Here is a 12,887-nt window from a genome sequence, read left to right as displayed (position 1 = left end):
ACTAAATATATGAGAATGAATGTTTACTTACAGCCTTACCATATTGCAGTTTTGATTTTTACTTTCTGAGTGTGATTAAGCACCTTTTCTTTAAGGTTATTGGCTGTTGTATATACATATGGTTATCCCTGTGACATACTGGCTTGAATCCTTTACCTCTTCCTTTTTAAAAAATCAAATATTTACCTATTCTAAAAATTGATTGTAAAAATGCCTGGCATAATTAAGGAAATTACTCTTTCTTACATACATTGCAATATTTCCCCCCAATTTTCTGTGTTTTTTGACTTTGTAGCACTTTTTTTTTTTGCCTCTCAAAAGCTGAATTTTGTTACAATTTAAAATACTATGCAAATATATTATTTTTCAGATTTGCAAAATATTCATACACATTAAAGAATAGAAGGTGAAAGTCTCCTGTCATATCTGTTCCACTCTCCAAGATAACCATGGTTAACAGTTTGATAAGAATCTCTCCAGACTTTTTTTATATACAAAATGTATGTGCAAAAATATATAATCATACATCTACGTGTAGCTTTATTAATTTATGTAGGATATTATTTGCATGACTTCCTTTTTTCTTTTAATAATGCATTTTTGAGAGTCTTCTGAGTCAGTTCAGCTAGATACACATAATTTGTCTTAACATCTGATTAATATTAGATTGTGTGTGTGTGTGTGTGTGTGTATGCAGTTTGTTAGCCCTGATCATTGATATTTAGATTTCCAGTTTTGCCTTGTAACAGCGTTACAGTGAACATTCTTGTAAATCTTAGTTTATATTTTCTGTTATTTCTGAGGTACAGATTCCTAGATGGAATCTTGCACAATCAAATATTGTGCTTATTTTAAATGTTGATCGAGAGTGACCAGTCGTTCTCCCCCAGTGCTATAATATCAGTTTGTACTCTAGTTAAGATACGAGAGTACTTATTTTCCTGTCTTGTCAACATTTGTTGATACCAATCTTTTAAACAATTTTATGGGTCAAAGTGATAAAAAGTTTGTTTTAACGTTATCCTGACTGATACTGAGGTTAAGCATCTTTTCATATGGCCTCTTACTCATCTGCTTAGAGCCTTTATTCATTTTTCTGTTGGGATTTTGGTCTTTATTTGTAGGATCTCTTTGTATTATGGATATTAATTCCTCTCTATAAATATTGCCAGAATTGACTTCTAGTTTGTCATTTGCTTTTGTTTATTTTTTTCATTAAACAGACATAGATTTATCAGTAATTTCCCTTATAGTATATAGGTTTAGTGTTTTATGTTTAAATATATTTGTTTTAAGGCATATAATTAATTAATGAGTTAGGGAGCCAGTGGCTTTTTGTTTTTGCTGTTGATCTTATTTATTCTTAATAACTTTTAGTGAATAATGTAATTTTTTCTTAAGGTTGTTTTTAATCTACATGATCATTCTCCTTACAATTCTTGTTTGGAGGGAAGCACGGTGAGAATAGATAAATTCCTGAATGGGCTCATGATCATGAAGTAGGAAATTAGTTACTTTTAATGTTCTGAGTTTAAAAAGATATAATTGTATGTAAAGGTAGATTCGTGTGTATGTGTGTAAATTTATATATGGTTTTCCATATCGGTGTACAGTATTGCTTTATCTTTTCTGTCCTTTTCCAGTTACTATCATTTGACCAGTTATGGCAGTCTGCCTTATATTGAGGCAATGCCAAAAGGAAGGATGCTTCTTTCATTTTTAATTTATTTTTCAATTACAAATTACATTCAGTATTATTTCATATTAGTTTCAGGTGTACAGAATAGTGGTTAGACAATCATATACTTTATATAGTATTTCCCCAGATATTTCCTGCACCCACCTGATACCGTACATAGTTACCACAATATTATTGACTGTATTCCCTATTTTGTACTTCACATTCCTGTAACTGTTTTGTAGCTGCCACCTTGTACAATATCTCATTAAAAAAAAAAGATTTTATTTATTTTTAGAAAGAGGGGAAGAGGGAAAGAAAGACAGGGAAAGAAACATCGATATGCGAGAGATATATCAATTGGTTGCCCTTTGCATGCCTCCAACCAGGGACCTACCCTGCAACCCAGGCATGTGCCCTGATTGGGAATTGAACCAGTGTTTCAGCTTGCAGACTGGCACTCAGTCTACTGAGCCACAGTAGCCAGGGCTGTACAGTACTTCTTAATTCCTTTACCTCTTTTATGCAGTCTCCCAAACTCACTTCCCTCTGGCAACCACCAGTATATTCTCTGTGTCTATGAGTCTGTTTCAGTTTTGTTTCTTTTTCACCTATAAGTGTAATCATATGGTATTTGTCTTCTCTGACCGGCTTATTTTACTTAGCATAATACCCTCTAGGTCCATTCATGCTGTCACAGATTCTGACTTTCAGAGAGAGAAAGGGAGGGAGAGAGAGAGAATGACATCGATTTGTTGTTCCACTGATGTATGCATTCATTGGTTGCTTGTTGTATGTGTCTTTACTGGAGATCAAACCCATGACCTTGGCGTATCAGGATGTTGCTCTAACCAACTGAGCTACCTGGCCAGGGCTAAAGCACTTATCTATTAATGCTTTAGCCCTGGGCACTTGGGTTGCTTCCATACATTGCCTATTGTAAATAACACTGCAGTGAATAAAGGGGTGCATATGAAAGAATGCTTTTTTTAAAACAAATTATTTATTTTTAGAGAGATGGGAAGGGAGGGAGAGAGGGAGAGACATGTATGAGAGAAATATTAGTCGGTTGCCTCTTATACACTACCAACTGGGCACCTGGCCTGCAACCCAAGCAGGTGCCCTGACTGGGAATCGAATCTGCAACTTTCCAGTTCACAGGCTAGCGCTCAGTCCACTGAGCCACACCAGCCAGGCTGGGATGCTTCTTAATTACGGGTTTATGTTCTACTTGGAAAGGCGATTGTGATGTAAGAGGATTGGGAGTCAAAAAGAGAGAAAGAGAGAGAGAGAGAGAGAGAGAGAAAGCATAATGGGGGAGGGTGAGACTTGGAGCTCTGAGTTTTAGGATTGGATAGGCTTTTTATTTTGGTTTTAATTTTCATGAAAGTAGGTCTAATATATCAAGTGGCTACTGAGTCTCATATTTAAACATTGAAGAGAAAAGCATCTTCATCCTATGCTGTCCTTTAGTCTGTCCTGGTTTAATTTTGCTTCACTTAAAACAGTTTGTGATTTGATGTTAAAGATGATTATGTGAACAGTCTAGAGTGCTTGTTGATTGAAGAAGCTTCGGTTAGTTGAACACTCAAGATTTGTTAGTTATAAAATTGAAAATGTAAAATGTCATGTTTAGCATGCTAAACCTCAAATAGTTTTAATTCCCTGTGATTTATTTTGTTGTAGAGCATGGGCCTGGAATTGATATATTTACACCTGGTAAACCTGGAGAATATGACTTGGAAGGTGGTATATGGGAAGATGAAGATGCTCGGAATTTTTATGAGAACCTTATTGATTTGAAAGCGTTTGTTCCAGCCATCTTGTTTAAAGATAATGAAAAAAGTTGTCAGAATAAAGAATGCAACAAAGATGATTCTAAAGGTAAATTCTAGAGGACAGATTTTTACATTGAGTGCTATTAAAAATTATTTTTAAAATAGTGTAAAAAATAATTTTTAATTACTAGTTTTGTAATATGAACATTGAGTCATTAGATGAAATGCATGACAGAATAGTATGGAATGGCGCACAACAGATTGATAATTGACATTCAACAGTGTCAAAACATTTAAGTTAATGTGAAATAATTTAAATATGTTTATTTATAATACAGTGAATTTGTATGAACTTTTGATAAGATCTAAATTTCTCCCAGTTTGATTGTTAGGGACATTGTTAGTTCTTTAGTTCTGTTTACCTGTAATTCTCTCTCTAGGCCAGATATCCCTAACTCTTTGTGAGGAAGGTCCTGAATGCCAGTCACACAGTGTTTTCTAAAGGGAATTCTGCCAAACCATAGAGATGGAGAAGAGAAGATGGAAGGGCATGGTGACAGGGATTTGGAGAGAGAGAACATTTTTTAAAAAGTTACTTTTTGTATTCTGATGTATTTACTAGGGAACCCATTAAAAATAATAGCCAATAATTTTATTTAATAATCACTTGTGCCAAACACCATTTTAGCACTTTATAATATACATAAGAATTTATTTAGTCTTCGTAATAACTCTGTGAAGCAGCTACTCTTGTCATCCCTGTTTTTTAGATGAGGAAACTGTCACAAAGAGTTTAGCTACTCAGGGTCAAATAACTTGCTCAGCTAGTAAGTAGTAGAACTAAAATTTAAGCCCCATCAATGACTTGTGCTCTTATTTACTATGTTTTATTGCTTTTCAAGTTACATTAAGGTTAGCAGTTTTTGTGTTTTGTATTAAAATTAGTAAATAGTATACTTTGCTTTTGATGTATAAATATTATAATACATACTTCCAAAACATTCTGTCATGTCAGTATTCATTAAATAGATTCTTCCCATTCATCCTTTCCTCCAGCCCTTGCCATCTACCAATTTGCTTACTGTGTCTATGGATTTATTTTGAATATTTTATATAACTGGAATCACACAGCATGAGATTTTTTTATGCTTATTTTCAACTAATACCATGTTTTGGGTATATATCCACATTGTGTACTTATAAGTACTCCATTCCTTTCTTATGGTTGAATTATATTCCATTGTGTGTGTATATCATAATTTATTCATTCATCTGTTAGTGGACTTTTGTCCTGTTTCCATAGTTTTGCTGTTGTGAATAGTGCTGCTATGGATACATATTTTTTTGAGTTCCTGTTTTCAAGTTGTTGACTATATGCCTAGGAGAAGAATTGTGGGGTCATGTAGCAATTCTGTGTTTAACTTTCTGAGGAACTACCAAATTGTTTTCCACAGTGGCCAAACCATTTTACATTCTTACCAGCAATGTACAGGGGATCAGTTTCTCCATATCCTTGTCAACACTTGTTGTTATTCATTTTTCTTTTTGATTTTAGTCATTCTTATGTGTGTGAAATGGTACCTCATTGCGATCTGCCTACATTATTCTAATGGCTGGTGATGTGGAACATCTTTTCATGTACATGTTGGCCATTCCATATCTTTTTCTGTAGAGATATGTTTAAGTCTTTTGCCCATTTTTTAATTGGAGTGTCTTTTTAGTGTAAGAATTTTTTATATATTTTAAATACCAAACCCTAATCAGATACATGTTTTGCAAATACTTTTCCCGTTACAAAGATTGTCTTTACTTTCTTGATAATGTCCTTCGATGCACCAGAGTGGTTTTTATTTTAATGTAGACTTAATCTTTTAGAGCAGTTTTAGGTTCACAGCAAAATTAAGTGGAAAGTACAGAGTTCTCATATACCTCCTGCTCCACACAGGTAAAACATCCCCCATTATCAACATACCTGACGACAGTGGTCCATTTGTTACAATCAGTGCATCTACATCGACATTATTATTACCCAAACACAAACATTTTTAACTTAAATTTTAAAAAAAGAATGAATTTTGTCTTTTATTTCATGTAAAACAGTTTCATACTTTTTATAACATTCTTCACAATCTTAACATACACTGATCCTTAAAATTAGTCTGTTTCTGTGAAAAAGGTAGTGGGGTCATTTTGTGGTGTGAGAACCTTACAAGAGGCCCTTATAGTAGGTTGAAATAGTAAAACCTTTTGGTTGATCTGAAGATACTTTACCTTAAGGTAAATTTTACTCTATGAAGAGTAGTATTAAAATATTCCAAAAGTAAAGGGAATTATATACATATACTTATAATCTTATAAGTATACTTATAAGTAGATTAGACGTATAATCTACTTATATATATGTATATAAACTCTCATTTTAAATACCTACTACCCAGTCTTGTCAGTTAAAGTTTTTAAAAAGATATTTCCTCCTACTGTTGAAGCCCCTCTCTCCCATGTAAGGACTGGCTTCTATAACATTAGTCACCTCAGTATTGTATGATTTCTGCCATGTCTGGGTTTTTCCCTATCATACCAGTTTGACTTCAAGGGTTCTATTATTTGTTTCTCTTTCAGGATGTAAGTTTAAAGTCTCAGTCTCTCTTATGACACAATGTAGTGAGTGCCATAGGAGAGACAAATATGAGCATGGTATCTCTGTACTTATCGCATTAGCAGGCAGCAGCCAGGAACTCAAAGAATTAAAATTTTAAGTAGACTAGGAGTAGGGCTATAAAAAAAGTATAACACACTGACAGTTAAGACAGTGGAGGCAGTTCACGTTTGGAGATCAGATAAAACCCTCTAGAAGAAATAGACAGACCTTTGTGACAGACTACGAAGTTTGGCTTGGATTTTGGTAAGAGATGTGGGGATGGACCCTTTTCTAGGATAGTACAGTACAGTTTTTAGTCTCTCTCTCTCTCTCTTGCACATTCTTTCTCCCTCTGTCCTTCATATCAGCCTGTCAAGTTCAACCTTGGATGGATTTAGTCATTCACCATACTGGTTTCTGTATCTCTAAACTGTTGAGCTCTCCTAGAGATGATTGGTTCAATAGGTTGATAACTTCATAAATTCATGATCATCCACTTTAGCCAGATCCTCAACACTGTGTGTAAACCTGAAAGCATTTCTTTCCTCAACTCACTCTTTTATACTCCATAACACATTTTCATTTTTTTCTCTAGTTTTTATTCTGCTTTCCTCCTTATCCTCCAAGAAGATTATGCTTGATGTAGTACTTCATAGAGAAGATAGAAGCCATCAGACAGATCTCCCTTGACATTGTGCACCTTCTTATTTATGTATCTACCTGCCCTAGTACTTACAAGAATGTCTCTTCCCTGGGTGATATGGTGAACTTTTACACCTTCTGTCAAAGGCCAGTCCATCTTCTTAACTCTGAATTCTCCTGAACCCTATGCAATCCATTATGCCTTTTCTATGTCTTTAGTATCAGTCAGTCTTTCTGTTTGTCTCTACTGGATCCTGACTTCAGTATACATTTTCTCATCTTTTGAAACAAAACAGAGCACATCAAAACAGAAATTCTGAATACTTTGGAACCCCTGGGGCCTCCAGTCCCTTTCTAGGTATTCTCCTATCTCTTTTTTTGAGTCCTCTTGAAAGAATTGGCTATACATGGAATCTTTACTTTCTTAGTTTCTTCTTCAGTCCATTCCAATCTGGCTTCAATGCCACCTCTACCCTGAAACTCTTTTTGCCAAAGTTACCAATTACTTTTATGTTGCTGTATCTTTAGGGCAGTTTTTAGGTTTTGCCTCATTTGATCTCTCAAGCCATTTAACAGTTTACTACTTTCTTCTTGGAGTGTTTTGTCCCCGTGGCTTCTGTGGTACTAAACCCTCCTGGTTTTTTTTTTCCTATTTATCTTCGGCTTCTGCTTTCATTTGCTCTTCCACATGTCAGTGTTTCTCAGGGTCCAGTGGAAGAGGAGGGAATAATCACTTTAGTAATCAAGTCTAGTTAATCTAACCTGTTAAGTGTATCTCAGGTGTGCTTTATCTTGACTGCTACTATTCTAATCTAAGCTACCATCATATCTTAACCTGGGCTACTATATGATACCTCCTATCTGGCTTCCCTGTGTTTACTCTTGCTCCTACTATGCATCCTAAAAGATTAATTTTACTCTTTTATGTAATATCTTTCTTTTTTTTAAGATTTTATTTATTTTTAGAGAGAAGGGAAGTGAGGGAGAGAGGGAAACATCAATGTGTGGTTGCCTCTCATGCGTCCCCTACTGCGGACCTGGCCCACAACTCAGGCATGTGCCCTGACTGGGAATTGAACCAGCGACCCTGTGGTTCGCAGGCTGGTGCTTAGTCCACTGAGCCACACCAGCCAGGGCTTCTACCTCTTATCTTTTCATGGCTTTACATTTATTTGGAATATAATGTAAACTTGTTAACGTTGTCTCAAGGACCCTGCATAGTTTGGTTGAAGTCTTCCACTCCAACTATGTCTGTTACCACATTACTCTTACTTTTTTCTTCTTTTCAGTCTCTGCAGCAGCCAGTCCTCTTGCCTTATGGCTTTTGTACATTGTTCTGTTTTCTGCTTGCAAGCCTTTCCTCACTGTACCCCACTTGACTCCCAAGTGCATATTAGTTTGATTTCTTTAGACAGATTCTACATTTCTTGAGAACAAGAGTTACATATTAAGCTTTTTCTGAATGTTTAGCAGCTTAGCATAGTTCTGAATACATAATAGCTAATCAATAAATGTTTGTTTTTGATAACCAGGCATCAGGGAACACTGGAGAATGAATATATGTACCACATGGGTGGAGTTTTTTGGTCTGGGACAGTTAAAATTGTGTCCCTGGGGCTTAGAACACTACTTAGCATGTAGTAGGAAACAAAATTTAATTCAGTGAAAGGAAGAATGAATGAGAAAATGTTTGTCTCTATTTAGAAGCAGCAAAACCAGTCAATACTAGAGTTTTGAGTCTCCTAAATATGGTATGGTGTTAACTGTCAGTAAAACATTTCTACTTTCAATGCAGAAAGTGTGTGATTAGAAGACTGTCAGAGAAGATGAGGCTGAGAAATGTTAAAACTAGAGTCAGTTATACTGTAGCTCCATCACTTTTTTAAGCATAAATTCTTGAAGTCAGGAATGCTTTTTACTTTTTACTTATGAAAATTTTCAAACAAAGTTAGGCAAGTGTAGTAAACTATCAATTACCTATTGATAGGCAGTAATTATCAACATCATACCAATCTTGATGAATTAGGTTCAGTTTATTTTTTTCTTTTTTATTCTTAATTATTTAGTCTTTTAACAGTTTCTGGTTGTTTTGTTTTGTTGCATTTTTTAAATTTCTTCTAACCCCTGACATCTAAATTAGAAGGATTTTTCCTACTTGGTGTCTCTGTATTCTATTCTTTCCTGTATTTTAATTTATCTTGTTTATTGTTGGCAAGTATATTGTTGGTAATCATATTTAAGTGTTACTGTCATGCTCCAGCAAAGGTCATGCTGCATAAGAAAGAAACTCTGAAAAATGGAGGGTGGGGGACTTCTGGTCAAGATGGCAGCACAGGTAAACATGGCTTGCATCCTCGCACAACCACATCAAAATTACAACTAAAGTACACAACAACCGTCACTCAGAACTGTAAGAAATCGAGTTGAATGGAAGTCTGGCAACTACAGAATTAAAGAAACCACATCCATCAGACTGGTAGGAAGAGCAAAGATGTGGAACCAGCTGGTCCCATATCCACGTATGATAGATAAAAATTCTGGAGGGGTCTCTTGGGAGCAAGGAGACCCAGCCCCATACCTGGCCTCCCTACCCAGGGTTCCAGTGCCAGGAAGATAAATTCTGGCTGCAAGAACCAGTGGGGATTGAGTCAGTGGAAGAAACCTCTAGAGTCCCAAGCAGTTCCTCTTAAAAAGCCCACACACAGACTTATTCAGACTCACTCCCTCTGAGCTCTAGCACCAAGGTAGCAGCTCGAAAGGCCCCAGTGACATATGGGGAGAAACTGAAGTGTCTGGCATCAATATGAATGCTAAGGGACAGCTTTTTTCCAGACAGACAGACAGGCAAAGGCCATTGTACCTCTTCTAAACTCTCCCTCCATAGGGCAGAAAGTCTGTAGGCTGGTACCATATTTGAGACTCCATCAACCTGGCTAACACTGTTTTCTCTGCCCTGGAAATACCTAGAGACTCTGTCCCACCCAACTTATGGGCCCACGCAAGCTGCTTTTTCATATGAATGGCTGGTCTTGACTCATGCTTCACAACTTTTTAAATCCTCTCAAACAAGGAACAGCCAGCCTCACTGAGGCCCCAGGCCCCATACCTCTTGCTAAGTGGCCCCAAGTCTGGCATTAGCAGCAGCCAGCCTAGATTCACAGCTTGGGAATCTCCAAGCCCAGCACAAGTATCAACCATATGAGGTTGCTTTATAGCTCAGGGAGAGTGGCCCAGGGCAAAACACAGGTTTGGGCTGACCTTGGCCTGCACCACCTGTAAAACCCCAGAGGCTGTGTACCCAGTGGACAATTATAGACTATATCGGAGCACTACTACCCTGCCCCCCCCCGAACTGCTGATGCCCCATGGAGGGTGGAGGCTGGTGGTCGGTGGTCTCAGCAAGTCCTTACAGCTGACTGACCTAGGTAAATCCCTCCCATTAACCTGCCAACAATAATCAAGGCTCAACTACAAGAGGAGGTTGTGCCCCGCCCACATGACATGTACACCTCGAGTACCCCAATTAGGTGATAGGGGATGTTCTAAGAAAAACAATGCAGATTTTGTGAATCCTTATCTATTGTTTTGAAGCAGGATTTTAATATGACTTTTAATTCAGAGACACTGATTGTTTGTCTTCAAGCAGAGGCAAAGGAACCTAAGGATAATAAGGAGGTATCAAATCCTGATGATTTGGAACTTGAATTGGAGAACCTGGAAATTAATGATGACACCTTGGAGTTAGAGGGTACAGATGAAGCTGAAGATCTTACAAAGAAACTTCTTGATGAGCAAGGTAAACACTTTTCCCCCAAATTTAAATTTTTGATTAGTTTTTCTACCCAAAACTTTAGCCTAAGAATATGGATTTTGACTCATTGACTCCTGTTTTCCTTTTTTTTTTCCAAGCCATCACTTTTTAGGAATTTGATTTAGAAGAGAAACATTGCATGTCTTATGTGACTATGAGCTTTAGTGATCATCTAAATTCTAAATATCTTAATAGATATTTCTTATGTTTTCTACTTCCTAGTATTTTCTAAACTTATTTTAATTCTATGATATTCTCTTTACAATATTAATATAAATATATTGGAGTTATTCTAAATGGTTGAGAGATAAAAGACAGCTAGCATGTCAGTTCATCTGTAATTTATCTGTCTTTATAATTGAGTAATATTTTATATTTAACATTGGAAAATATTGTTTTATTAGTTAGGATTCTTTCTTTAGAAGGATATCTTCTGTCATTATTCCTTTTCTCTTTTGTGGTTTCATTGATTCCTACTGCAGATTCTCTTTATCTGTGTCATGAGGGAGGGTGGGCATGGTTGTGGCTGTCCCACTCTCAGATCATACCAGCTAGTTATGTCAGATGGAAAAGAGATTCTGTCTACTGTCTGTATGTAACTGTCATGGAAGGATTTAGCTGATCCTCTGTCTTCCTTACCTGTGACCCAGGGGACTGATAGTATACTGTGATCTGGTGGTACCCTTCTCATCAGAATGCCTTGGATTTCTTTCAAAAGGCAGCAGTGAGAGTCCTGTTAATTGAAGCCTTTTGGGATGTTTGGCAGATTGAAGTAACAGATTTACTATAAAACTACATGCAAGTTATGACTAAGATTTTGTTTCTAATGCAAAAGTGTGCTGCTTTATTGTTGATATTTGAAGGCAGTAGTGACCAGGAATTGGGACCTAGAAAGTCCCAAACTTTCTAGGGCAGTATGTCAAAAAATGGTTCAGTTTTTCATGGATAAGAAAAGTTCTCTAGACTATCTATTTCCCAAATAACTAATAAGTGCATGTTTTTATTCTTAAAACCTAGAACAAGAGGATGAAGAAGCCAGCACTGGATCTCATCTCAAGCTCATAGTAGATGCTTTCCTCCAGCAACTGCCCAACTGTGTCAATCGAGATCTGATAGACAAGGTATGATTTTCTCAATATAATTTTACTCAAGCATATAGACTTTGTAGGAGAGCTCTAATTAGTAATGTTTGTGGGTTTGGGGCTGTTTTAGCCATAGAATGAATCATTTCCTCAATTGGGGTCAAAATAAACACATAAAATTGGAGTCAGTCTATAGATGTTCAGTTTGAGAGTAGAACTGTCTTTACAATACTGTTTGCTTGACTCCTCTTTACATAGGGACCCTATAATTTATTTGTTAGATTAGAAATTTTTAATAGCATGCTCTGTAGATTCCTGCTGTCTTCCAAGGCACTTTCAGTATGTCTATTTTGTCAGAATTCTTTTCATACTAATACTAAGGTGGTGTCTGACATTTGCAAAGGTAATGATGGGTAAAACTTCTGACATTTTTGCATAAAGCAAGATATATCAGTAGCAAACTGTACTAGTAGCCCTTGTCTTTGCTTCCATACATTTGAAATTTTAAAAATGCTACTTTCACTTAAGAATCTCCTTGATGAATCCATACATATTAGTGCTTTTATTTCATTTCAACCTTTGAGTATACGTTCTTTTAATCTGATGAATGGGAAGCACATATAAAGCACTTCTGCTGTCTGAAAAACCACTTATGTTTGAGTTGTGAGCTGAACTAGTTTTTTTTCCCCATAGGATATCATTTTTACTTGAAAGAACTGATAAACAAACTGTGATTATTTATTCAAACTTGGGTGGTTAGCTAACATTTTCCTAACATGAACAAGGTGAACCCACGCTTAAAGGAAAACAACTAAAAGTATTTATTGCCAATGAGCAAATTTGAGTTTTTAATGAAAATTAGTATTTTAGAATACTTATGTCCACCACCATGAATTTGAAAGCTTCCCAATTCTTTTCTGAGAAGAGTATTCATGAAACTTTTCTGATGGGATTGGTGGTGATATGAAATAATGTAATTTAAAAATATTATGTATGTGTTTGGAAGATCTGCATAGCTCAGTGAACCATTGTTCTAAGTGACCGATACACAGTGTTAGCAAAATCTTGCTTGGATGTTAAAGATCTGCTCAAAGTACAAGGTAGGTTTTAATCTAACAGCATGAAAAGTTGATCCCTAAGATTTCAGATTTCACATTTCTTCTGACACTTAAGAAAATACCATTTATCAAGTTCTGGTGCAGTATGAAAAAATATTTATAAATCCTGAAAAGCATATTAAAATGCGCCTCCTTTTCTA

General features: G+C 36.1%; 1 protein-coding gene across 4 annotated transcripts in view; it reads left to right on the top strand.

Annotated features, from left to right (window-relative positions):
• UPF2 (UPF2 regulator of nonsense mediated mRNA decay) overlaps window positions 1–12,887 on the top strand; it is a 108,477-nt gene that overhangs the window by 27,086 nt on the left and 68,504 nt on the right. For 2 of the 4 annotated variants that reach the window (XM_054593496.1, XM_054593506.1), the window contains exons 5-7: window positions 3,365–3,562; window positions 10,383–10,532; window positions 11,565–11,668. In XM_054593496.1, the coding sequence (XP_054449471.1) occupies window positions 3,365–3,562; window positions 10,383–10,532; window positions 11,565–11,668 (452 nt within the window). Of the gene's footprint in view, window positions 1–3,364; window positions 3,563–10,379; window positions 10,533–11,564; window positions 11,669–12,887 lie in introns of all 4 variants that reach the window. The other 2 variants (XM_054593487.1, XM_054593502.1) reach the window with 1 other exon arrangement.

The sequence above is a fragment of the Pteronotus mesoamericanus genome, unplaced genomic scaffold (assembly GCF_021234165.1).
Source record: "Pteronotus mesoamericanus isolate MK-2021 breed Mesoamerican mustached bat unplaced genomic scaffold, CSHL_Meso_final contig_130, whole genome shotgun sequence".
Lineage (NCBI taxonomy): Eukaryota > Metazoa > Chordata > Mammalia > Chiroptera > Mormoopidae > Pteronotus > Pteronotus mesoamericanus.
The sequence above is the reverse complement of the archived record's forward strand: the minus strand, read 5'-3'. Positions and strand labels throughout refer to the sequence as shown.